The 25362-nt window shown below is 39.6% G+C and overlaps 1 protein-coding gene across 9 annotated transcripts; it reads left to right on the forward strand.

Annotated features, from left to right (window-relative positions):
- The first annotated feature begins 785 nt into the window (after positions 1–785).
- MFF (mitochondrial fission factor) lies at positions 786–25266 on the forward strand. 9 transcript variants are annotated; one of them, XM_075158216.1, is made up of 10 exons: positions 1312–1535; positions 3776–3894; positions 6338–6555; positions 7474–7646; positions 8508–8596; positions 11720–11794; positions 15399–15557; positions 21374–21436; positions 24141–24225; positions 24591–25266. In XM_075158216.1, exons 3-10 carry the CDS (start codon positions 6339–6341, stop codon positions 24720–24722), a joined length of 993 nt encoding a protein of 330 aa, XP_075014317.1. In that variant the 5' UTR covers positions 1312–1535; positions 3776–3894; position 6338; the 3' UTR covers positions 24723–25266. The 9 variants fall into 9 exon arrangements, with proteins under 9 accessions (XP_075014323.1, XP_075014318.1, XP_075014325.1 ...); XM_075158217.1 differs by lacking the exon at positions 3776–3894 and having other exon boundaries at positions 955–1535; XM_075158222.1 differs by lacking the exons at positions 3776–3894; positions 15399–15557 and having other exon boundaries at positions 786–1535.
- Positions 25267–25362: the final 96 nt, after the last annotated feature.

A 25362-nucleotide genomic window follows, 5' to 3' on the forward strand; every position in this document is an offset into this window, starting at 1 on the left:
CAAGAGAATCACGTAACTGGTTAAGCGTAAGAATAAGCGGATCTGAGAGCAGATGTGTGGGTCGTTGCCAAAAGGAAGAGAGACTGTTTTTCTTAGTTTATAAGGGATACGAGTCGGGTAATGATTGGGGGAGACAGCGGGACCTCCCTGTTATGGTAAAGGATATATTCTCCTGTATTGTAACAATAAATGATTCTGTGCATGTATATGATTCTGTGCATGTGTATGTGAGGGTCCGTGCAATCATACACCACAGTGTCAGAATTGATGCGCAAGCTGGGTTTAAGTGGGATAGGAAATGGATGGCTCGGTCAACCACATTTGCTGACAAATTTCATGTAATGCTAAGGGGGTGGCGATTGACATAGCAAAGACAGGTTTAACAGGCCAGCCTTTGTGAAGGTTACCAGCTGGTAAGACGTGAAGCTTAACTAGCAGCCAGGTTTTTTGAAGTGTGCTGTTGCTGTTGAGTGGTAGTTAGGCGACTACGTGTCTTTCAGAAAACGTGCCCTAAAGTGACTGGCCTTTTGCCCTTGCACAGGAGGGTGGCACGCCAGGTCCATCGCACACTGAGCCAGATTTTCCAACCACTTAACACATAATTAGATCTACCTGTTCCCATATTGCAACGGTATGTTAATCCACCACGGCACAACGAGACCAGCAGAGAGTGTGAGTGCTCCACACGAAGCTCTGCTGCGTGACAGCCAACACTGAAGAGGTGGTCGGATGGCACGGAGCGGTTTCAGCAGGAGCGAGCGGCAGGCAGCCATGGGCAGCAGGGCCGGCACAGGCGCTGCAGCAGCGGGTCCCGGCTCTGCCGGCACCTGCAGTGAGGGCTGCCCAAAGCTTCTTCCCCGTGGGCACCACCAGCTACTGTGAGGGTCAGCCCAGGAGCCGCGGAGGCACAACGCGCCCAGCTCCAGGGCGGCGCCAGGCTCACGCAAGCGGCTGGCCCTCCGTGCAGGCGGGCGGAAGGCGATGAGAAGCCGCAGGCATCGGCTGAAGAGACCTGTGCCGCTAACTGCCGCTCTTCACGCTCTGGCTGGAAGCAGCGCCGGCGACCACCCGCTCCCTCCGGCCCGCGGGTCGCCGTGACAGCGGCGCCGCTTGCCCAGGGCCCAACGCCGGCTGCAAGCGCCCCTTCCGGCCCCTGCGCAGGGCAGCCCCGGGCCCCCGGGTGACCTTGCGCCGCGGCCGGGGGACAGGTCCCAGCGCGCCTGCGCGGTGCCCGCCTGCCCTCACTAAAAATGAATTCCCTCCGGCTCCTTCGCACGTGAGGCAGCAGCGAGAGCCGCTTCCGCCCTCTTTTGGTCACATGACGCGCGGTCTCCGGCCCGGCAGCCCTTACGGGAGCCCGATGGGGACAAGCAGGCCGTTTTTTGCGTCTTACCTGAGGAGTGCGGTGAGGGCGCGCCGCGCCGCTTAACCACCCCCCGCCCGCGGGAGGCAGCGCGAGGGTCCGGAGCGCGGCAGGAGCGGCCGGCCGGGTCAGGCAGAGCAGGGGCTCGCCGGCCGCCTTCCCGCCGCTCTGGGTGAGTACGGGCTGCCGGGGCCTGGCGGCAGCCTCTCCAGGTTGTCCCGAGGGGGCTTAGCCCGGCCGCGGGGCGCCCCCGCCCTCACAGCCATCCGTCCCCCCAGCCTGAGGCCTCGCCCCCCCCCAGCCTGAGGTCCCCCCCCAGCCTGAGCCCCCACCCCAGCCTGAGCCCCCCCCGCAGCCTGTGTTGTCCGTCCCCCCCCGACCGTGTCTCCTCTCAGCCCTGTCCCCCCCGTGGCGCAGGGCCCCCTCCTGCTCCAGCCCCTCTCTTCGCCCCGTGCCTCCCCGCTTGCCTCGGCTCGCCGCTGCCTCCCCCGCCCCCAACCTCGGGGCACCCCTTCGCCTCCCCGGGGCTGCCCCGGGCGCTTCTGCTCGTCGCCCTGTTGGTGGCCGCCCCTTCCCTCCGGTGCCGGGTGTCGCTGCCTGACACCTGCCGCTGCCCGGCCTGGCACGCCCAGCGCTCCCGGCGTTCCCAGCTCTGTGTTCCCGACTGGAAGCGTTTTAGTAGCGGGACCGGCGCCGCTTGCAGCCGCCTTCCACAGCTGGAGGTTGGCAGCGGCCCTGGACGCGTGTTTTGGAGACTCGACCCTTAGGGGGACTGACGGGACACTCAGGGTGGTCGCAAGCGCCAAGGGAGCGCTTGAGCACGCCGAGGGCTCCTGTGCTCTGCCGAGCGCCCGGTTCCCCCTTTACCTTCCTCTGACACTAGCTGGCTGGGTCTGTTGCCGAATGCCCTTAATACTGTCGCAACACGATGAATGTTTGGGTGTTTCAGACTGTGACAATGTTTTTCCTCCCAAAGTTTCCAGTATTTTTTCTATTACAAAAAAAAAAGGTATTTTGCATGAAAACCTCCAGCTGGAGTAAAACAAACTGGAAAGAATGCAGCCTTAAGTGTTTTGTGATCCCATAGCCTTGTTTATATATAATAGATTTTTTTTTTGTTCATGTCAGTCTTGTGTTAAGGAGAGGAGGTAATATATTGTAAAAGTTCAACACATGTAACTGCTCTATGCAGAACAGCTTTCAGCATTTAGCCTATACCTAGCTCTGCTTTCCCTCAAATTGTTCCGTTAGTGCTTTGTTATTTCATAGCCTCTGATCCTGAATGCCCCTGTGATACATGTTCTGACAGTTTTAGGGTCCCATAATAGGGTCCTTTGGGTCCTATAATAAATGTCCTTAACTTTACGTCCTCCTCTTCCCCTTTTACTTGTGGAAAGATATCTAGAAACTTGCCAAAGGAGCACTTTGTAGCTTATGGGCGCTTGAACAAACTAGCTGTAAAGTAGCCGCATCAGGAACAAACAGTAATGTAGCTGGAGAAGTTACAATTAGTTAGGTGTAAGCTGTAAAACCTGCTCTGATCTCAGTGCTGGCACAGCTATACTGTTACCAGTACTCATCTTCATATACTTCAAATTAACTCAGACATCCACACTGTGCAAAACATTTCTGGTTGCAGCACAGATATGGCCAATGTCAGATTATTGCCAGAATGCTGACAAAAAGTCATCTTTCAGATTTGTATGCGTTGCTTCATCCCCGTCTCTTCTGTTGCCGTTTAGGAGAGGGGGAAGAGGTACCCCTATGTGTTTTTGAAAACATATAATTCACCTTATATAACCTCGCTTGCTCTCTGTTCCCTTATCCTCCTCTGGATTTTCTCCTTCCATTCTCTCTTTCATTAAATGCCACTGATGCTTATTTGTGCTTCAGCTGCTCTCTGTCCTTTATTTATCCTGTATTTGTGATTGTGTTTTTATTGTCTCATCATTCTCAGACTTCTTTTCTATTATCGTGCCTCTTTAGAGCTACTTAGTTCTGTAAATAGCAATTTAAAAATCCTCCTGCTCCCTGATTTATTATTAATGTCTTCTGTAAAACGCTTTGTGTAACAAGAACATTACAGAAAACATAACTTTGATTTCTTTTCTCTTTAAATAGTTAGGGGTTTTGTTAACAAGCCCTGTTAAAATATTTTAAGGTTTCTGTTGCTGAAATCTCACTGCTTCTTGTTTTGCTGTTCTCTTGTAAAAAGGGATAAAAATTGAAATCAGTTTGACAGAAAATACAATTCTCAGTGATGCAAAGTAGGTGAGAAGTAGGCAAGACTAGGAAGACATGGAGGTATTGTATCTGTAGGTCCTTGGCAAGTACAGTGATATTTAGTTTATAAATAGTTTATAAAGTGACTGTTCTCATGCTGTCCTGTTTTGTGTGTGTTTTACCTTACAGCTGGAAAGCAGTTGTCATGCAGACTTAGGTACAAAAGCAATGCCAAACTCTAGGGAAGCTGTGGTGTTAACACTGCTGTGGTGTAGCGATGCTTGATTGCGAAACTTAGAGCCGTACAGGTATTTCAAAATGAGAAAGTCAACAAGCAGTGAAACACCTTTTGTCAAGTCTTGTGAGCAGTAACTATTCTTTAAGCTGCTGCCAGTAGATACTCTGGGTACTTTAAGATTTTCTTTAAATTTGATCTCTTTATTGACATTATGATTTTTACTCCTGTCGATCTGGAAATGTTTTACTGGTCATAGACCGTGTTTTGAAATGAAAAGCATCTTTTGGAATGTGGAAATGCCAGAAGACTGTATACTTTGTTCATGTCACCAGCTGATCTAGCCAATGTCTTGCAAGAGGGACAAATTTAGCTTGTAAGACCAAAGGGCAGGGACACAAAAAACGCAAAGTGAAATCTTAAGAATTTTGAAGTGGCAGAGCTGCTTAAGCACCTCTTGAACTCCTATAAAGTGTTTATTTCTGATTAAATGGGTTGTTCCGGTTCCTTTCGCTTGGTACATACAGACAGTAAGAATTAATATAGATGGATTAAATCTGCATCGCTTCAGGTATTTCCTTTATGACTACTTTTTTTTTTTTTTTTTTAATTTACATAGAACAGTGACCTTCCTGCCTTCTCCCTGACCCCCAGTTCTACTGTGCTGCAGTGGGACTTTGAGATGAATGAGATTCTTTCATTTGATCTGTGGTGATAGGAAGTCCTGAATATAACACTGAGGATCCCAGGATGGATTGCCAAGGGGATCACATCTTGAATATACTAAATGAGTGCATTTAATATAGTGTTACACAATCCAAATCCTTCTGTGTGCTTCTTTCTGTTGTCTGAAGGTTGCTATTAGTTTGAGGTTTTATTGATAAATATGGAAAGTATTGCTTCTGTGTGATGTGGGAGGAATGGCTTGTGGTCCGTCTCACCTGCCATGTAGATGGTCTGCACTGAGGTTTTTTGTTTGCAAAGTTCTGCATGTTCAGCTTATGAAAGCATGCACGCAGCAACAGACGTAGCCTTGCTGCCAAAAATATTAAAAGAATATAGTCGCAATTATAGCGGCAAAACCTGCCTTTTTGCCAGGATAGATTACTTCATTTAGGGAACTACTTCAAGCAATACCACTAGAATATTTCTTGTTAAAGCAAGCTATGCTTCCCATAGGCAAATTTGCCAGGATAACTATATTTATGTATTGTGTGTGTACACATATGTGTAGAAATACATATTTCTCTCACCTAAAAATAACAGTTATCTCAGTCTGAGCTGTTGGCAAGGCCCCCCAGCCGTTGCCTGGATGAAAAATTTCTCACAAGCGAGTATTCCTTGCAGCTCACAGTTTCCTCTGGGAGCCCCTTTCCAGCCCCACTCTAACTGCGGCTCCAGGATGCCTCTCTCTTAACCGAGCCCGTAACCTCAGTCTGAGCCATCAACAAGGTCCACTAGCCACTGCCCAGCTGAACAACTTCTCTCAGCCATCCGAGTTCCCTTTCCAGCCCACAGTTTCCATCGGCAGCCCCTTCCCAGCCCACCTCCAAGTGCAGCTCTAGGATTTCTTTTTCTCTCAACCTTAAACCTGAGCTCAAAAAACCCAGTTATCTTGGTCTTTGTCTTCGATACTGCTCCCAGCAACTGCCGTATTAGTAAGTTTCTCACACCCCGTTTTCAGGAAATTCCCCCACTGCTTCATATGAAAATCCCCTCCTTTTCTAGGAAAATGTGTATATAAAGTATTGGCAAACCCTTTTAAGTGTAAATAAAGTCTTGTTCTCTCTCTGCCCATCTTGCATCTGTTCTGCAAAAGTAAGATTTTCATTTACAGAAAAATTCAGAAGTGAGAAGTTTACAGAATTGCTTGTGATTGGGAATGGGCTGTGAATATGCTAGGTTTTCAAGCTGATTTGACAGGCTGTTGATAAGGAACTTTGTCCTTGTAAGATGGAGTGAGATCTGGGTGACTGACAGCGAGTAGAAGGCTGCTGCCCAAGCCGAGCCCTTTCTTTTGTTCCCCTATGTTAACATGCAGTTTTGTAAGACTTCATCCATTTTCTCAAGTACCAGTACACTGGATCTGTGTAAATATAGATCAGTATTTCAGATTTCTTACCAATCCTGAACAGATTTCCTACTAATGCTGCCAATTCTTTTGTTTGTTTTTTTATTTTGGTTTGTTTGGTTTTCTTTTTCTGCTAGCCAGTGCAGGAATAGTACATTACATGCAGAATTTCTATGTTTTTTTGTCATAGTTCAATTTGAGGACCCTCAGTGCAGCTTTAAGCGTTGCCTACATCATCACTTTGTTCTTCTGTCTCTGCCCTCAACTCTCAGCTATTTATGACTACATTTCCTGTGAATTTTATCGTATAATTTGTTTCTCTAAATAAGTCTGTTCAGTTAGGATCATCTACCACTTGCCTAGTAATCAAAACAAAGAGTTTCCTTTATGCACTTTCTGCTGGTTTCCTATATTGCTATTATAGCTTTTGGTTTTCTTTTGCCAGAATGAGTGGGGCTGCATTCCCATCTCCAGCTGCCGAGATGGCAGAAATTAATCGCCTTCAGTATGAAATGGAATACACCGAAGGAATCAGTCAGCGCATGAGGGTCCCAGAAAAACTCAAAGTAGCTCCTCAAAATGCTGACCTTGAGAAGGGCATCCAAGAAGGATTTCCAAATGCCAGTGTAACCATGCAGGTTCCAGAGCGGATTGTAGTGGCAGGTATGTCTGCATCTCAATAAAAGAAAAATAAGTGAAAATTTAAATTAGCTCCTCACGTTTCTGGATGGACAAAACCATATATTAATACATTTTTAAAAGAAAAACCTGTAAAATGCTTTCTGGTTTTCAAACAGTTATGCTCATCAACTTTGACTTAGGAAGTTTCTTGAACTCTGAAAATGTTTCATGAATAGTTTTGGTATAGCTTGTGATTGAGACAGTTAATGAATGAATTATGAACAGAAAGTTTAATTGCTGACCTTTCATCTTACTAAACCATTTCTGGAACAAAAAAATGTAATGTTTATTGATTTACACTTGATTTTTCTTAATTAACTGTAAGCATAACTGTAAAAGTAACTATAAAAAGTTTTGGGGATGTACTATATATTAGCCGTGCAAAATATGTTTGATTATAATCAGAACACTAATTATGTTAAGGATCTGTCTATTATTGGGTGGACTCTATCAATACTTCTTTAGTATTTATTGTCATGGGCTTTACAGTGACAGACCTGGAACTTTCTTACAATTTGAAACATGTGTGACATGCATATATTTTATGCTTTGAAAGAGTGACATCTTCACATCCCCAGTCACCATATTTCTAAACGAAATACACCTCTAATAGGACTATGTCTTGAGATTAAAAGTGCCCTCACTTGCAATAACAGTTGATGATGCTCAGGATTACTCAGGATCATTGTTCTCAGAGAAACTGCTCAAATAAACGTCAGTTAGTGTAGTCTTTATGAGAGCCTTACCAGTTTTTAACATACAAGCTCTGCTAAAGGAAGGTATACTTAATTATTTGGCATAGTTAGGGGAAGTAACTGATGTGATGTCTTTTTGAACTTTAGCATTAGCCCTCAGGCCTCAGAACAGTTTGCTTTCTATTGACAAGTGATGTTCTTGCAGGTAATAGTGGAGACATTCCATTTTCCAGACCACCAGACCTTGACCTTCTTCAGTCTACTCCATTCAAACCACTGGCATTGAAAACTCCTCCCCGTGTTATTTCTCTTAGTGATCGACCGCTAGATTTTTTGGACCTAGAAAAACCTCCACAGCAGACACCTCAAAATGAAGAGGCTAGTACTTATTTTGCTTTTTCCTTAGTTGAGAAGCATTCTACTAAAGAAAGTGAAATGACCAATGATTTCTCTACTGTGATGCAGATCTACTTGGTGCTAACATAAGTTGGGAAAATATAAAAATATTTTTATTATTACTGTAGTAGTTCTAATTATGACTTTGAAGTTCCATATTTAACTGGCAGATGGCTGAGGTTGCCTTACACAGTAGTTACAAAAATAAAGTCATAATTAGAACTACTCAAAATACTTTTAACAAAAAAATCCTCTTGGTTGAAGAGAAAGCTGCAAGATTTTTTTAATTTGCAGGTTATCAGAAAACAAACTAAGAGTCTTTTAACATGTATAGTTAACCTTTGGAATTCGTGGCCAGATGATATAACGCCACATAGAATTAGTGAGTTTTAACAAAACTCTGAAAACCAACTTCAAAGAATGGTATAGCATTGGCATCCAGGTGGATGATGTGTAATTGACATCTTAAAAACTGAAAAATATTTATGAAGCTGCATATTCTATAGACTCATAAAACACAGTAGAAATATATTTATCTCTGGTGATAGGAAGTAATATTAAACGTAATACTGCTTTCTCACATATTCAAAATTCTGTTTGTTCGTACTTTTGGCATCAGATCATATGGATAGATAACGACAGGATTTCAGTAAGTTTGGACCTTGGTTTTTCATGTACCAGCATCAGATCCTGTCATCAGTTGTTTTCCTCCTAATCACTGTGAAACCCATGAAAACCTGCCTTTGTATCTGAGGGCAGATCTAACTTGCAAATCTCCAACGCAAGTTATTAAGTGTCTCCTGGAATTCCCTTTTATCTCTCTCTTTCTCCCCTTTTACGCAGGTCCGCTCAGTGGGAAGACTGAAGAGAGAACGTTCCATGAGTGAAAATGCCACTCGACAGAATGGCCAGCTGGCCCGGAATGATTCCATGTGAGTAGAGCAACAGAGTGCAGGGACACAACTACAGCTTTGTCACGTATTTCCTTTGTTCCTTATCTCCTCGTTACTTGTTTTTTCCGACTAATATTTTGTATGTTGTGGCAAGTACATAATTTTAAGTCTTATAAGGCCAGCATTTTTCTTAATTTCTATGCTTTTTGTTTAGTGAAGTGACTCATTTGTGAAGTATTTTCTTGCAGTGAATGGGTGGGAGTGTTTGTGGGCTCACAGTTGGTTTCACCAGTTATCGCGAATTGTTACTTCAGGAGATTTTTCAGTTTCTGAGCTGGTATAATTTTTTTTTTTCCCCACGAATTTTCAGGAAATTGAGTTCTTTGTGCATGAAAATGTTCCCAGTTCTCTCACTGGTGATATTATGTAATGATTTTCATTCATAGAAAAAGGAATATGTGTATTTCTCATAAATATTAGAATAAGTAATTTTTTTTTGGTGTCAATGTACTTAATATATTGGAATCTGTGAGTATATGTCTTAATCGTTTGAGACCAAAATGGCAAGTAGCATTCAGAATTGGAAACTTCATTTATTGATACCATCTGAGGTAGCAATCCTTATGCAATGTCTTCTTTCTGAAGACATACAGGTCTATATATTTTTATTAGATATGATAGTCTTTGATTAATCAGGGTTTATTCTGAGCGACAGCATCTTTCCACCTGGCAATAACTGTTTTTGCAATGTCGTACTTAAAACTCATATATAAAAGATTTCTAATACAGCTACCATAAAGAATACTTTCCTTTATTGAAAGGATCTTATATTTAAGACCTAAAAGATGGGATTCATCTGTCCCAGTCATCTGTAGACTGTATAACACTATTGCTAATCACCATAAACTTAATTTTCAGTAACTAGAGGGCATGACCTACTTAGGGTCTACCTATTTTTAGTCTAAAATAGATCAAGTGAATTATGTCCTAGAAATGTCTGTTTTCTTCTGTTGACAGCAGGGGCACTAGGAGGTACTATATGTACTACATATCTGTCTACCTGTTAGTTAGTTTGTCTAAAACTGGTGAAATGTACTCTGATGCATGTTCCAGACATGTTAAAATTCTCCTTTTCCTCCAGATATTCATGGAAATATTGTTGCATATCTTCCTCTTCTTACTTAGTCAGGCTATTGGTTCATACAAGCTTATAGATTTCACATGTGTAGGTACTCAAGTCTGCCAAGTCATATATATTCACTGATCTGGCAAAACCAGATTCACATGCATAAGCTCCTGATCAGCTCGGTCTCCAAACATTCTAGCAGCCTACTAAGTGCCCGAGTTCCCTGTGGTATTGGTCATCCAGTTATGTCCTGTTGGACCGGTCATACTGGAATTTCACTGCAGGAATAGCCTTCGCTTGCCTATCTGATAGTTTGCACATGATGCGTGCTGGAATAGATGGTCTTCATGTGATGGAAGCTGCTTGTGAAAAAGTTTACCCCTTTGATGTTACCAGCTCTGCTTTGCCAGTCTTTGATGTATTGGACTTAAAGGAAAAACAGATGGTATTTGAATTCTTGCGATTTCTTGAAGTCACTTTATCCTTGCTCCCCAGGTTAGTTTAGTCTTCTGAAAGTCATGGGCTGTCTGCCCAGCCAGCCAACTGAGAAACTGGCAAGATGGGCTCTGACTGGATGTATTCAGTTGCTAACAGATTTCTCACATTTTTTTGGACTTCTTGAATCCAAAAATCATAAATCTGTAAAACTCACCTGTGTGCTTTCCTGTCGCTCAGTAGCTATAGTCTGCATATTATTTGCTGGCACCATTTATTAATTTACATATACTGTAAACTGCAAAAAAAATTGCAAGTTTATGTAAGTGAAGTGATTCTACAAACAAAATTGATAACGTGGCATTCTGTTTTTACTGTGGTAGCTACTTAGAGAAGCTACCCATGTGGAAGTGTTATTGTGTAGCTCAAAATAGGCAATACAAGCAAACCAACCTGCTTGATGTAAATTATGCTACCTCAGATGGTACTGGGTATCACCTAGCTCATAGACCATTCTTTCTATTAGAGGTTCCTGGTAAACGTGATGCATGTCTTCTAAGTTTAGCTTCCTTGTTGATAAATTAGATCATTTAAGTAGATAAATTCTACTACAAATGTATTCTTTGCACTACAGAAAACGTAATTGTACACCTGTTACCTCATTTATATCATGTTGAAATTTCTTTACCATCTAGAAATATTATTTTTTCCAGTGGTACAAAACCACAAGAAACCAGCTGCTCCTGAAGTTCTTATTTCCAGTGTTGTTGGCTGAAAGAAATAATCTTTGTTCTAATTACTGTAATGATACATTTCTGCTTCATCAAAACTGGCTTGACTTTTAAGTTCATATCATGTCTAAGTAGTTTACTTCTGCAGTACAAATACTATGGTACTCTAACTTGACAAAGATCAGGTCTTCATTCCTATGCTTATGTGAGCCTGGTTTACATCTTCAAGTAGGAAAGAGAGTCCACGTTTTACTTCAAATATTTAATTCCTATCCAAAAAATACTTTTTTTTTTTTTAAATGCTTGTTTCTCTTACCTCCTTGGTTCAACTTCCTGATAGACATGATAGTCTACTCGGATGCCGTGATGAGGACCCCATTGAAAAGGCACATGAAGCACTGCCTTTTAAAACCTTTGTTTTCTAAATAGCACTATAATACTCAAGTTTTAATCTGGGATACCGTTGTCCTCCTTGGACAAAATGTTCAAATGTACTGTGCAAAATTCCAGTGCTTGACCTAGAAAGTGACAAAATTAAACTTTCTGGAATAGATTGTCAGATTGAAGTGAAAGAAATTGGCTGGGCTCCCTATCACAGTGTTCTCTACATGGTACAAATAGTTGTTTCTTCTTTGTTGTTTTTTTCTTCTTGTGATCCAGTTGCATGCAGATACAGTTCTGAGAATTTTTCAGGAGTTGGGCTTCACTAAAGACAGTAATTCTCAAATGTTTTTAAAAAACTGAGACTAACAAGTAAGCACCTGCTTGTACAATAACTATCTATCTGTGTAGCTATAATGACAGCTCTCTAAATTACAATCCCTCTATTTATAAGGATGCTTACTTAAGAGATTACAATTATTATTCAAGGTGGCACAGATCAGATACTGTCCCAAGAAATAAAATGCCACGGTTCCAGTCACCTCTTTCGACTAAGGATTGCACGTAAGCCTAAATGTTACCTGGTATATGAAAATCAAGAGTGTGTTTAATTATGTAGCTCTCTGCAATACTAATTTTCTGACTAAGTATCTGTAGTTTAGAATATAAAATTTGAAACAGCCTTCGCTACACTGAATGTGTGGTTTCTAATTTTGCTTCAGGGTTTCTCAAACTTTGCCAAATCCTTTCCCTGTGTAAAGAACATAGGGAAAAATACCTGGTGGCAAAAGGAAAGGGACAGCTTCAACTAAGAACCAATTTGTAAAGAAAAATTAAATTTCAAAATAGCTTTAGTTTGTTTCATTCTTTGTTCTGTGGCTGGTTTTGAATAGCTGGAGAAACAAAGCTTTTTGCTGGCCATTGCCAGCCAATGTTGAATGCAAGGATTCCACTTCTGCATCGGAAGTCAACAAACCACCAAGAGTGCATGGAAAAGGGGACAGCGTTTAATTTTTTTTCTGCTCCAGCCTTTCCCTTAGAAAAACACATCTCTCTAGAGAGTTCAGTTTCACAGTTTGAGAAATTCTGTTCTTCATGCAAGTCGTGGGGGAAAAGGTAATGGTGTGCATGTCTCTAATGAGAATAGTCTGTCTGTGTGGTTGAATTTAAAGTAACCTTGATTAGTTAAATCTGTTTACCTCTCATTTCATAATTCCAGAACTGTAAGTCAGAGAAATACCTGAAATAAACCCTGTGTACATCACAAATGTTTTGAGAAGGTTTAGGGGAGATTACTGCTAAGCTAAAAACTCTGCATATAGTAGAATGTTACTGTGCTCTTCCATAGCAATTTCTGTAATTCCATGTTTTGGTTCCAAACTCTGGAATTGACTGGTGTTTGTAACCAGGGAGTGCTAAAATAAGTGGCTGGAGCTGTATATAAGAATTCTTTTCAGAAATTTGAAACAAAATTGTATCTAGAACTAAGACCATTTAACTGCAAATGGAGGAGAAAAGGGGGATAGCCACAATGTTTAATGATAAGTAGTGATACTAAATGTTAGCGACTTTTCCTTATGTTAGAGGTTTTTTTCTTATGTCATCTTGGCTGATTAGTATATCAAATATTTGCTTCATAATATTTCTTCTCCATGGTCTCTGACATAGTCTAAATGACTACTGCATGTTTACAGGGCAATCATTTTGAATTCTGAAAAAGAATAGAAGGAAAATTTGGCTTCTTTTTTGGGTGGTTTTTTTTTTTAGTTCCCCCCCCCCCCCATATTCCTTAATCCTGACATTTGAGCCCTTCATAGAATTATTCTGGCTTTCAGACAGAAAGGAAGAGAAAGGTCTCTCTCAAACTATGCACTTCAGAAGGATATTAAAATTAGCAATAGCCTTTATGGAGAAAATTTGAGTAATTTCATGTAGCTGTACAGTTTAGCTCATATCCAGGAGCAAATAGATTTAAATAATCTCTTAAATAATTAAATCATTTAAGAAACTAAATATTCTCTTAAGTAAGAATTAAATAATATCTTAAAATGAATGAAGTAATCTCTTGAAACTGCCTTTTCTTACAAGCCACCTATAAAACGAGCATAAAGTAGTCCAGGGACTAGACCATGGGGTTAGGAATTATCTAGTTCTGAAGTCTGCCTTGATTTTTCCTTATTATATACACTTTCCATTTAATCAGCACATGTAACTTGCTTCTAGAGAATTTTGCGCACTTTTCGTTAAATAGTTTTTTGGGATTTTTTTTTTCAGTATCTACAGAAGACTTTGTATGCAAATAACATTACTGTGATATTTACAGTAATACCATCCTGGACAACGGGAATTCCACAATATCTTCTAGTTTGCAATATGTCTAAATACTGTTTGTTACCTTTTTTTAAGCTGTCTTTCCACCTATTCTGTAAATCTCTAAAGTGATGAACAGGAAAAATTACTTTTAATATAAAACATCTATGAGTTCAAGCCTTCAGCTCTTCCCTCATTGCCCTCAAGCCAGCAAATCCACAAAGCAGTAGAAATTCTCATAAATTCACTTTAGTGGCAGTATTTCCATACTTGCCCCTGCTTCTTGATATTTTTCTAGTGAATATTGGCATTTCCAATGCAATTCAAGAGTAAAATGTGTGGATGTGACCACTACCATTGATTGCAAAGTAGAAGTCGTTATAAAGATAAAAGAAAGTCTATATAAATAGAAAAGAAAGACTCCTACAAGTCTTGGAGAATGATAAAAGCTGTAAAGAAGCGAAGCAGATGTTTATTGATGTCTCATTCTCTTTTTTACTTTCTCTTGTCCAAATGTACTCTACAGCAGCATGAAAAGATACTTTCAGTTTAGGTAATAAATAATGACCAGTCTCAGCCAAGCACCAGCCACTGCTGTCTTTGCATGTCTCTTGAAGCACAGGATGGCTGAACTTTTCTGTGGGTGAAGTGACATGCTTTGAATCTGTCTTTTCAATTGCACTTTCTTACTCAGTTTTGTGATCTTGGTGCCAGCCAGTCGCAGAGCGACTCTATTCAAAATAAGTATCCATAGAATTATGACCCATTTAGAGATTATCCAAATATCAAACCAGCTTCCAAGCACTCGGCCACTAAAGCTTTGCTTAATTTTCTTAAAAATGCCGAAAGCGGGAAGATTGGCATTCTAATTCCAGAAACTGTTGGAGCAAAGCACAAGTAGCAAGATCAAAGGAAATGCGTTGAATTATGGATGCTAATCTTGAAATAAAAACTATCCCAAGATTTAAAGGGTACAGTGACTCACACTTTGTTTTGCATTTGTGTTAATATTTACAATTAAGTTAACACAAATTACTTCCTATTAAAAAAGCATCTCACCTTTAATTAAAGTTTCCTGATTTAAAAATAAAAAAATTTTTCAAGATTTAAAATATCTTGATGTGTGAAGGACAATGTGGATAAAGTCAGGTTGAATGTAAAGAAACATGAGCACATCAAAGGCAGTTTATCAAAACTAATTTTTGTCTGATAGAGATGAGGTTTGTATAATCCAAAGGGTCATGTTTGAATTTCAGTCCTGTGTATTTTAAATATTATTTTTGCATCACAGTCAAAAACTCCGATCATGTTGTCACTGGGATATGAATTCTGTGCTTTTTTTTTAATTTCTTGCAGTTGCCTTTAAACTTTGTTCACGTGCAAATCAAAATACTATCTTGATCTTTAGTCACAGCTTGAAGAAAAATTTTTGTTGAAGATGCTCTGTGTGAGATTCTCCTTATTGAAAAAGGCTTGTGTTTTGAAAGAGATTATGGGTAGGATTTTTTTGAAATGCCAATGCTTGTAAAAACACTTTTCTCATTGATGTCAGTGTTGAATACTGACTTCAACAGGTACAGATTTAGCTGGACAAGGACTTTCTAAAACTAACTTCTATAACAGATCAAAACTGTGTCCTTGGATGATAACTTGTGTTTGTTTCTGACGAACATATATAAATGTAGCTCATGATCCCTGCACTACTAGAATTTGGGAGTGTTACCTTATAGTGGTGGGAGAAGGGTTAACCAAAAGCAAGCAATAAGCATTTTGGAATGGGGTCTATCTGAAAAGCTTTTTTTAACTTAAAATCTGACTATAGTATTTCTCTCTTCGTTTACTATGCTTGTACGAACAGTGTGACACCATCACTGCAACAGGCTCGTGTCTGTCCTCCCAATATGTTACCTGAAGATGGAACTAATCTTTACTCTGCTCGTGGCATTTTGTCGTTTATCCAGTCTTCCACTCGTAGGGCTTACCAGCAGGTCTTGGATGTGCTGGATGAAAACCGCAGGTGATTGGTTGTCACTGATTCTGCCAGCTTTTGCTGCTTTCCCCCCCCCTCCTTTTTAGTGGAGTTTGGTTTCTGTTTACAAAATAATGAGATGAAATTATTTGCTTTTGCTTTCCTTTGCTTTCACTATTCATAAGCAATTTAATTGTCCAAAATTCACATTTCAAAATGCTTCTGTTTCAGTCAAATATAGCATTGTTTTGGTTTCCTTCTAAATAAAAATCAAAATAGGAAGTGTTAGTCTGTGAATGCAAGGGATTTTGCTGTTCCCAGATTGTCAGTGTTTTCTGCAATTAATACTTGACCCTGAGCCTGCAAATTTATTAGCTTTGTCTTTTGCTTTTCTGTTGGTGAACAATGGTGCAAACCAATAAGATTGGGTTGATGTTGTCATAAAGCATTAAAACAAATGTGCGGAAACAGGCTAGAATATTAGGCAAGGCATTACAGACACTGCTTTTGATAACATGTCAAGACTTTAGTCTGGTTTAGTTTATATTGGAAATAGTTATTTCTGATTGATACATGACTGATGGTGACCACTTTGCTGAATGCAGAGAGCAAGAAAGGCAACGTATACTGAGAAGCTGGTTGCTCCTCTGATTAAAGCTACGTCTGTTTTTATGGATAAGCTGATACTTTGAGAGGTAATGAGCCAATACAAGCCTCATGGCAATCAGTCACCATCCCTGGAGGTATTCAAAAGACATGTAGGCGTGGCACTTAGGGACATGGTTTAGTGGTGGACCAGGCAGTGTTAGGTTTACAGTTGGACTCTATGATCTTAAGGGTCTTTTCCAACCTAAATGATTCTATGATTTCCATTTTCTTCAGTGGAGTTTTGCCCACTTGATATATCCTTGGACTTGATTTGGCACTTCTAAGCGTTACAAAAATGGCATGTTTAACACTACAGAAACATTTATAAAGACTAATAATGGCAAGATTAATTTACCAAAAGCAATTTTCATTTCAATAGTATGCTACCAGAGAGGTTCAGGTAAAAATTGCACACAGTTAGTCTCTAGCGTAGGGCTAGCCAAGACCTCGAGGGCTTGCCAAGAGGTTGAATTAGAGGAGATAATTGGCAAGAACGTTGGGAGGAACTGCTCATTCCTCCTGCAGCCCTTCGGTGTGGCCTGTGCTAGGAAGTTCTTTGAAATTTGCCATCTGCCTCTGGTTGCTAATATCCCAGCAGCACTCTTAATGTTTTGTAGTGTGAAGTTAAATGATTTGCTTTCTAGTTGTTTTGGTAATAAAATGTGACTATCAAGCCAATCTTATTGTGAATGTCTGTGTGTTTGCAGTCACTTTTCAAACTGGCACATCTTGTAGCTCACCATGTTTGCTGATCTGACAGTATATAAATGCCCCTATTAACATTCCTTAATCGTATAGAACTCCAGTCTTGCCAGCCTTTATGTTCTTAACCTGGGGCTTAAAAAAAAAAACAAAAAAAAAACCCCAGAAATTAGCTGCATAGCTCCCCTTGAAATTCTGTGAGTTGGATGCTTAACCCTGACTCTGAAATTTCAGGCTGTAGCTGTTAAAATTTTGATGCCTGTCAACAGTTGGACAGCAATACCTTTTCTTTCTTGTCAATATTAAAAATTGGATGGAATTACAAGTTCGTTTTGTTTTACAAAATCAAAGCTCCCAGATAAGGAGGAATTCTCCTGTCTGTGAATAATAGCCCTTATGGATACTGTGCCAAGAGTCCTTGTTAAAATATAGACTGAAATTCTAGCCCTTCCCCCAGTTTGCAGTGAAGCTAACAGGTTTTATTCCTGGCTTCCATTAAGCATGTTCTTGCCCATGTTTTCTTGGATTCTGGAAAACGTACACGTATGCATACATACATTTTCAGCTTACTTCAATTATCAGAAGATTTCTAGGGTTCTGAATACTTCAAAAGCTGCATTACTCTTCCTGGTTTGCGTTAATTTTTGAGGTTTTCTTACTATCCTTCCTGGAAGAAATGGGAAACCTGTTTCTAGTCACCTATGAACAGTAGGTTCCAAAAAAATGAACTTTTCAATAAGGTGAAAGTGTATTCTTTGTGATTGGGTGTTTAGATACCCACCATTACTCTACAACTGGCGTAGGAATGTGAAATTTGGATGATCCACTTGCATGGTTGCCAAATATTGTTCATTTTAAATTGCTCCAAACCTGCACTCTGTTCTTTTGCTCTGTGTAACGTGCTTTCTATCTTGAAACCTTGTCTATTTTAACATTTTATGCTTAATACTAGAAGAGATCTTTTAAAATGAAGAAGATCTGACTATGTGTTACTCACTGGAAATATTTTAACTTGTTTCATGACTTGCTTTTTTTTTTTTAAATATTTTCCAATCTACTAAAACTGCTAACGGTAGGTGCTGATTGTACTGCTGCAGATAATGAATTATGCCTAGTTTAGCCGGCACTGCTCGCATAATAGGTTATTTAAATGAGCAACAATTTAATGATCACTGTTTACACTGTCTGTTTACTCTTGCATTTCCTTCAGCTTGGACAAGAACAATAGGTCAGTTTTGTTTTCCAATTCTAACCATTTTTCTGTTTCAATTTCTATCGAATGACTGTAGGGCCTACACCTAGTGTCTTTTAAAGACTGATCTTTTATGCTCTAGGCAACAAAAAAAAAAAACACCAAAAAACCCCCTACATTTAAGGAGATTTTAGTGATGTCTTAAATACAGGAAAAAAGACAATTTCATATCTGAATAGAGTTGTGTTGAAATCCGTACTTTATCTGAACTATTCTTCATCTCTTGGGCCAATACCTTTTTATTTAGCATAGCCCTTTCTAAAAAGCCACTATCCTTCTTAAATGCCAAACTTCACCCACATAATCATATCTGGAGGTGTTATGAGATCACTTTTTATATTGAGCAAGTTAATGGTATTTTTCATGGTAAAAATAAATGGGATGTGAGTTAAGACCATCGAAGAGGGCTACACATGACTTTGGACTGGGGTAATATAGTTCAGAGGAAAATTAAGTAAGTCTGAAGGAGCCTGGGAAAAACCGTAGCCTATTGCTTTGTTGAAGTAACCACTTATAGCACCGAGGCAAGCGAGGAGAACAGTTTCATCCAGTCCCTGATTCTTCAGTGCACCAATCCCTTCTGTACTTTAGAAGCTGAGCTTCTTACCCAGTTCACGTCCAGAACACGTCCGTAAAGTCCTAGTGCCCATTCTTATGGCCTTTCTGAGATTTCCAGAGGTGTTTTAAAGTACAGTGAGAGGTCAACATAGCTGCTACCTCTGCTGAACAAAGAGAATGTGCTGGCCTCAGTCCCCTGTGCGCGTGCACAGAAACAATGGAAGTTGGACCCAGGTACCTAGATTGTCCATACCTTGTTGTTTCCCTCCCAGACCATATGTTTATGATTGCATCATTACTGTGGTATTTCCATTGCATGCTCTGCTCTAAGCAGAGGAAGACAGACCAGATTCATTTGGTCATTGCCTTATTGCCTGTTTTCCCACTGTTATTAAATTGTATTACTCTGCATTCCCTTCATGTTTCAGGTTGCCACTGTATTTGCAGTGAAATAGTTAAGCGTTGAGTATACATGGCCTCGGACTTACGGCTTCTTCTGATCATGTGTTAATGTTTAGGATGGAATTGACAGAAGTAGCTAGAAAATTCAAAGTTTTAATGTACTCCTACACAGTTTTTTTTAAAGAAGGCCACGTATTTAATAGCTTGACTATATTATACATGTGCATTCTGTATTTACCAAAAAACTTGCTGCTGATTTTGGCGTAAGGTGATCTCGGTTATGAGGCCACTGTGATCTATATAATGAATTTTTTTTGTTGATATATAAAACCAAGCAAGTAAGAAGTGTGGGAGAGGCAGGGGAATATTCTGGTGATCCTTTTGGGTTCACCTGTAAAGAAATAAAATGTGAACTGCAAAGAAAAGGAATAAATCATGTGCAGCTTCTTAACAGCCTGGCTGTGTTGGGAAGTGGGATTAAAGACTTGTCTTTAGTTTAGATTAAGCTCCTGTTTTGCACAGATCCCAGAGTGTTCTAGTTTTGTTCCTTGCTGTAGCCTTTGGCTACCTCCAAGCCTGTGGCTTTCCTTGGGGAGGGTAGTGTGAATTAGTTAGTTTTGATTAGTTCTACAACAGCTGTAAAACTTTGTTTGCCACAGAATGCCACAGAGGGCCAAGAGTTTAGAGAGCATTTAAGACCTATCGTTCTCATTACACAAAATCTGAATGTTGTTGTCCTGTGTCAGATGATGTGGGAAATGCCTGCTGGATACTGACAAGCTGGCATTTACATATCTGCCAATTAATTACAGGTGACTTACGTTGGCAGAGAAATTCTGCAACCTGTTCTGTAGCTGCTGTTTGCTGAAGTTCTTACGCTTTCTCAAAGTATTTAGTTCTAGCATCTGTCAGACTTTAGACTAGCTGAATGATTTCTCTGATTAAAAAATAGGAATACCTTTTCTGATAACTTTCTGCAAGACTTCATGCATTTAGGTAAGAATATTCTTTTATTGTAGGTATTGGGAACGGGGGTTTCTGTTTTGTAAAACACATCACGCTGGCTTATCTTATGTGCTAGATGGAAAAAAACTGTGGTAAGCACTTTATGGTGCTGATTAGAGTAGGACCTAGTCCCAGTAAGTATTGTATCAGGTAGCAGAGTTTGCTAAGGCTCCTGGATCCTGATCCTTTTAAATGAAACTAGTGGTTGTGATATTTTTGCATGGTTCTTGCTCGTTTTCAGGCCAGGCCACGGTGTTTTCCCAGCCATCTCAGCACCAAGCCTCTGCCTCCTACATGTACCTGCTGTAAAGATCTTCATACCTAGATTCTCTTTGTCTTTAATTTTATAGCCTGGAGTATACACGGGTTAAATGCATGGTACAAATACCTTCTGTTGGCATTGGGAAAATGGACAAAATTGAAAAAAGATTTCAGGGTCTTGAACAGTTTGTTACACATCATAGATGTGGAACACTAATGCCTCATTACCAGAGGAACTGAAAACACATAGTAGTGGCTTTGTCAGAAGATACTGCTGGTATTCACGTCTTCTGTAAATTGGGACACAGTAACTTCTTATTGCAGAGTTAATGTATATTATATAGTTGCAGCAACTTAAAAAGCTCTACCTTTTCTTCCTCTCTGCCTAGAAAGAAAAAGAAAAGAAATAGAAAGAACAACATTTATAAGGATGTTCATACCATCTACTTAAAGCTTTTAGTCACTTCTTCCTGGAGAGATCTACCTCTCTTTGGACTATATGTGGTCCTAAGGCTACTAGCCCAGGTTTTCTGAATTACATCTAGCATAGATGAATAAAGAAAGGACAAACCTCCCCTTTCCCTAGTGGGAGGAGAGGATGATTAAAAAGGCTTTTATAAGTATGTGTAGGTAGTCTTCCCTCCCCCCCCCCGCCAATTGTTGTTGGGTGGGGTTGTGGTTTTTGGAGGGAATGGTTTTTTTAAACCTGAAGTTTCCCATGGTTATTTTATAAGGCTGATAACCTCCACCCAAATCTCTATTCCAACAGTTTGTCTTCCATAAATGAAGCTATATCAAAAAAAATTTGCCTACATGTCTTAGCTGCATAAACATTCAGTGTTGATTAAATTGGAATAAGAGAAATATGAAAGTGCAATTTACAACAAAATAAATAGGTATTATATTGTATTGAAACATTATACAATATAAGTGGAAGTATTTTGATGTTCCTTTGTTCTGTGTGTTTTACCTCTTATCTCTGTTTGTCGTTTCCTCTTTCTGTCTTGTCCTTTCTATCTACAAAAACCTGCTGTAGGCCAGTGTTACGTGGTGGGTCAGCTGCTACCACTTCCTCTAACCCTCATCATGACAACACCAGGTAAAGAGTATTTTTTTGTTAGTCATGATCCACTAATTTAGATTCTGAAACTCAGACTTCTGTTTCCCTATTTCTAGTGTCCTTATTTTAAAACACAATGTGCTCATTTCTATCCTCCCTCTCAACTCTTGAGCTATTTCAGGCCTTTATTCCTTACCCATCCAAGTCACCTGCAAAGACCTCATGTGTCTAATAGATACAATGTGCTCCAGAATTCTGACTCAAAGTAATGTGCGAGGGGAGGCTCTTAAATTATATTAGCAGTATACTTCAAGTATTTTCTATTTAGTAGGGAGTTTCATATTTTTATTGCTAGAAAATTTGGCCTTGCATCACCTTATTTTTTCCAGGTGTTCTCGGTAACATGCCTGTGATTGTTAGTTGTAGCTGGATGCCTTTTCACTGCCGTTGTCTTGGCGGATTGACATCGTTTCAGTGGAACTGATTGACACATAATCTCATGGTCAGGATGAAGGAAAAAAAATAGTCCCTTCCACATCTGTTGTTCCCATTTGCCACTACACTTCTGTGTTTTCATTGAAATGGAGATTACATTTGTGCTTAAGTAGACACTGGATTCAAGCAGGTCATTCTTCTCTAACTCAGGAATTCAGATTCTGTAATGATCCAAGAGATTATCTCAGGTGATTTCTTGATGGTAATCCCCTTGATTTAATATCTGGAATGGTTTGGAAGTTGGTAGAGCAGCAGTGATATACTGTGATCTTATATTAAATTTATGTGACCTGGGAGGGAGGTGTGCCCATCTCACTGAAATGATGAGCTTCTCTGCTTTTCCCAAGAGATGGTGAGGGAGGGACAACTATGCTGTGGATCTGGTGGATTTTCTGATTTTTTTACCATCTACTACAAATTAAAAAATGGCTACAAAAAGACCCTCCTCAGAAATCTCTTTGGCTTTCAGAGGACCTGTGGTAGTCAGGAAAACTTGATTTATTTTTTTTGTGCGTGCAAAGCTTCAGACTTTTTAACAGTAGAAATGTTCAAATTGTTTTATAATTAACTTAGGTTTATTTTAAGATAACTTTGCTGAGTTAGCAATGTGAGCTTCACAGCACTGAGGAAACAAATTAAACAAACAAACAAAACCAAACACCACAAAAAACCCAACAGTTTCAATTTTTTTTAGTATTGCCCAAACTGAAAGAACTACAAGTAGTAAATAGCATAAGTTATAGCTAAGTGAATGTTTGAAGTCTCCTTAGCATGAAAAATAATAATAGCCTTAATGAGAAAATCTTTTTCTAACAAAAGGAGTTGCCAAAACTTCTTTTTTTTTGTCCCATACTGTGTTTTTAAAACAGCTATGACTCTGCTGACAGACAATTGGTTATCTGACTATTCCCTAACTAAAAGCTGTTTTTATCCTGATCTCACCTGGAGAAGGCTTCCCTCTCCCTGTATACCCTTCAACCCAAAAAACCACAGATCAAAATGTAATTAACTTCCTAACTTTTATACAGTGTTGCTCAAGGATCTCATTGTTATCTAAGACCAAACCAATGCAACTCTCATCTAGAAACAGTAATTTTTATTTAGAAACAATATACTATGAACAATGATACAGGGAAACTTTTGACAAGTCATCTGTTGCGGGGGGGAGGGGAGGAAATCTTGCCTGAGCTGAGGGCATTCTATAGACATTTGCTGAAAGCGATGAAAGAACATGCAGTGCAAAAGTAGTATCTGCACTTAAGTGCATTCTGCAAGCTTCGGGAATTCTACTGGTATTCACGTTAACTGTCATTAAATGCTAAACATTCTTTTAGGTGTATTTTGTTGTGAATTTGGTAGCCTTGACATTATTTTGTTCAATTTCCTAAGCTGTTTGCAGCAGTTGTTCGTATGTCCTAATGAGAAAGCAAGTCCAGGAGAACTAATACTGGAAACTGAGGTTTTAAGATAGGAAGCGAGACACTCAGTGGTAGGTGCAGCATCAGGAACTACTTTTACCTGTTAGTTGTTGGAAGAGAATCTGGTTAAGAGGTAGCATTTGGATGATGAAAACACATACTTTATGTGGACTTTCTACCACTTCCCAACTGATAATAAATGTGATAATAAATTTAATTAACTTGCCCTGGAGTTAGAATAATGCTTTCTCTGAATCGCTACATTAACAAAACTGAGAGGTGCTCTGGGAACAAACTTTCTAATGCATGCAAAGTTCAGCAAGCAGTGACTCCACACTAGACTCCTTATTTGCAAGGTTCTCTGCCTAAAAGGTGTCCGCTCGGGATATTTAAGTAGGTACCGAGCATAAGACATCCAATTCTTTCCAAGTCTTCATTTGGTTATTTCTAATCTGTTGCCAGGTCTCTTGCAACTTTGGCATTTTAGCTCAGGCAATTTTCAGGTTTCATTAATCAGTTAAGTAACTGGAAGTCTTTTGAGAGACCAAGTGACAGCAAGAAGTCTGTCTGCATGGAGAATCTTCAAAAGTATTTGCATGGAGAGCAATAAACCCAGATTCAATCAAGCACTTACCCACTTCATATGTGTTTGTGCTTTATTCAGTTAGGATCCTATTGAAATAGACAACTCTGTAAAAGCTGGAAAAAAAGTTTTATAATTCTTCTCTCCATCACCACCAAAAAATACATCTACTAGAATGTTGATAAAGTATGGTACTTGCTAATCTTTGCATGGATGAGACAGCTAAGCTATCTCCCTTATTTGATAGATATGGTCTTTCCAACTTGGATACTACGCTTGAGGGAACACCAGATGACATGACAGTTGTAGATGCTGCTTCCTTAAGAAGACAGGTATGTAAAGCATAGTAGTTGATAATATTAAGAAAAAGCTGTAGTGGTAAAATGGGGGAAGAGGTTTTCTGTGTGGCTGCAAAGGCATCCATAACGGATATGATGAGATATCCTCTCCAATACCCCTGCTGGACTGCCCTCACGTATCCTGTATTGTTCTGGGAATCTGGAGAGTCCGACTCCATTTCTGTTCCTACTTATTAGGGACAGCAAGATCTGATCATTAGTGATTTAAGATAGACAGTCAAATTATCAAGTGTTTAAAATCCATCTGTCTGAGACACTAATTTTACATGGCTATTCAGAAGCTTCTAGAAAGTCTGGCAACTTTTAATGAAGTATTAAAAGCCTTTATTTATTTTTAGATAATCAAACTTAATCGCCGTCTACAACTTCTGGAAGAAGAAAACAAAGAGCGTGCTAAAAGGGAAGTGATCATGTATTCAATTACTGTAGCTTTCTGGCTACTCAATAGCTGGCTTTGGTTTCGGCGCTAGACATAGCTCTCGGAAAGATTTAATAGTTGAAAATACAAACAATTTGCAAGATTCTTTGTTTCTGTTTCTGAATTGTATGCTGTTTTATAATTCATACACTGGAAACTTCCACCACAGATAAAGGCTATAGAATTGCAGTGTTAAAGGGACACCTTGTTGTTCAGTTATAATGTATTTAATAGATTTGCATTGCAAATACTTGCAGTATCCTCCTTTGCATGCTTCAATGTAAATATGCATCAGCTGATACGAAGTTTGCTTCATGCGATGTAAGGACAGTGATCTACAGGAATAACCACTGGATGTTTTGTTGTGGTGGGAAGAGAACAAATAGAATGGGTTTGGAAAAAATATAAAACAAAGGAATAAAAAGGAGTTTTTATTGTTCTGTTGTTAGATGCAATTAAACATGATTGCACTAGTTTTCCTTTAGTCTGAGTAGTTTGAGGTGTGCCATATTCAAGGAGTGCGTCCTGTTTCATGAATATGTTCCTTGTTTAAGCACATGTTCAGGTCAAATAATAAAAGGTATTCTTTGCTAACATGCAGATTGTCCAGAGGTGTGTAATATGTATTTTTTTTAGCTTTAATTTTGCAGATGTTTTTCTATAAAATACATTTTTAAGCAAGTCAGTCTGTG

This window comes from Calonectris borealis, chromosome 9 (genome assembly GCF_964195595.1).
Source record: "Calonectris borealis chromosome 9, bCalBor7.hap1.2, whole genome shotgun sequence".
In the NCBI taxonomy this organism is placed as follows: domain Eukaryota; kingdom Metazoa; phylum Chordata; class Aves; order Procellariiformes; family Procellariidae; genus Calonectris; species Calonectris borealis.

Bases quoted from the DNA above. Each gene is read 5' to 3' on its own strand.
- MFF (XM_075158217.1), top strand. From the start codon at position 6,339: ATGAGTGGGGCTGCATTCCCATCTCCAGCTGCCGAGATGGCAGAAATT. The intron at 8,597-11,719 runs GTGAGTAGAGCA...TTATTATTCAAG, and splicing joins CTGGCCCGGAATGATTCCAT to GTGGCACAGATCAGATACTG. The intron at 21,437-24,140 runs GTAAAGAGTATT...CTTATTTGATAG, and splicing joins CCTCATCATGACAACACCAG to ATATGGTCTTTCCAACTTGG.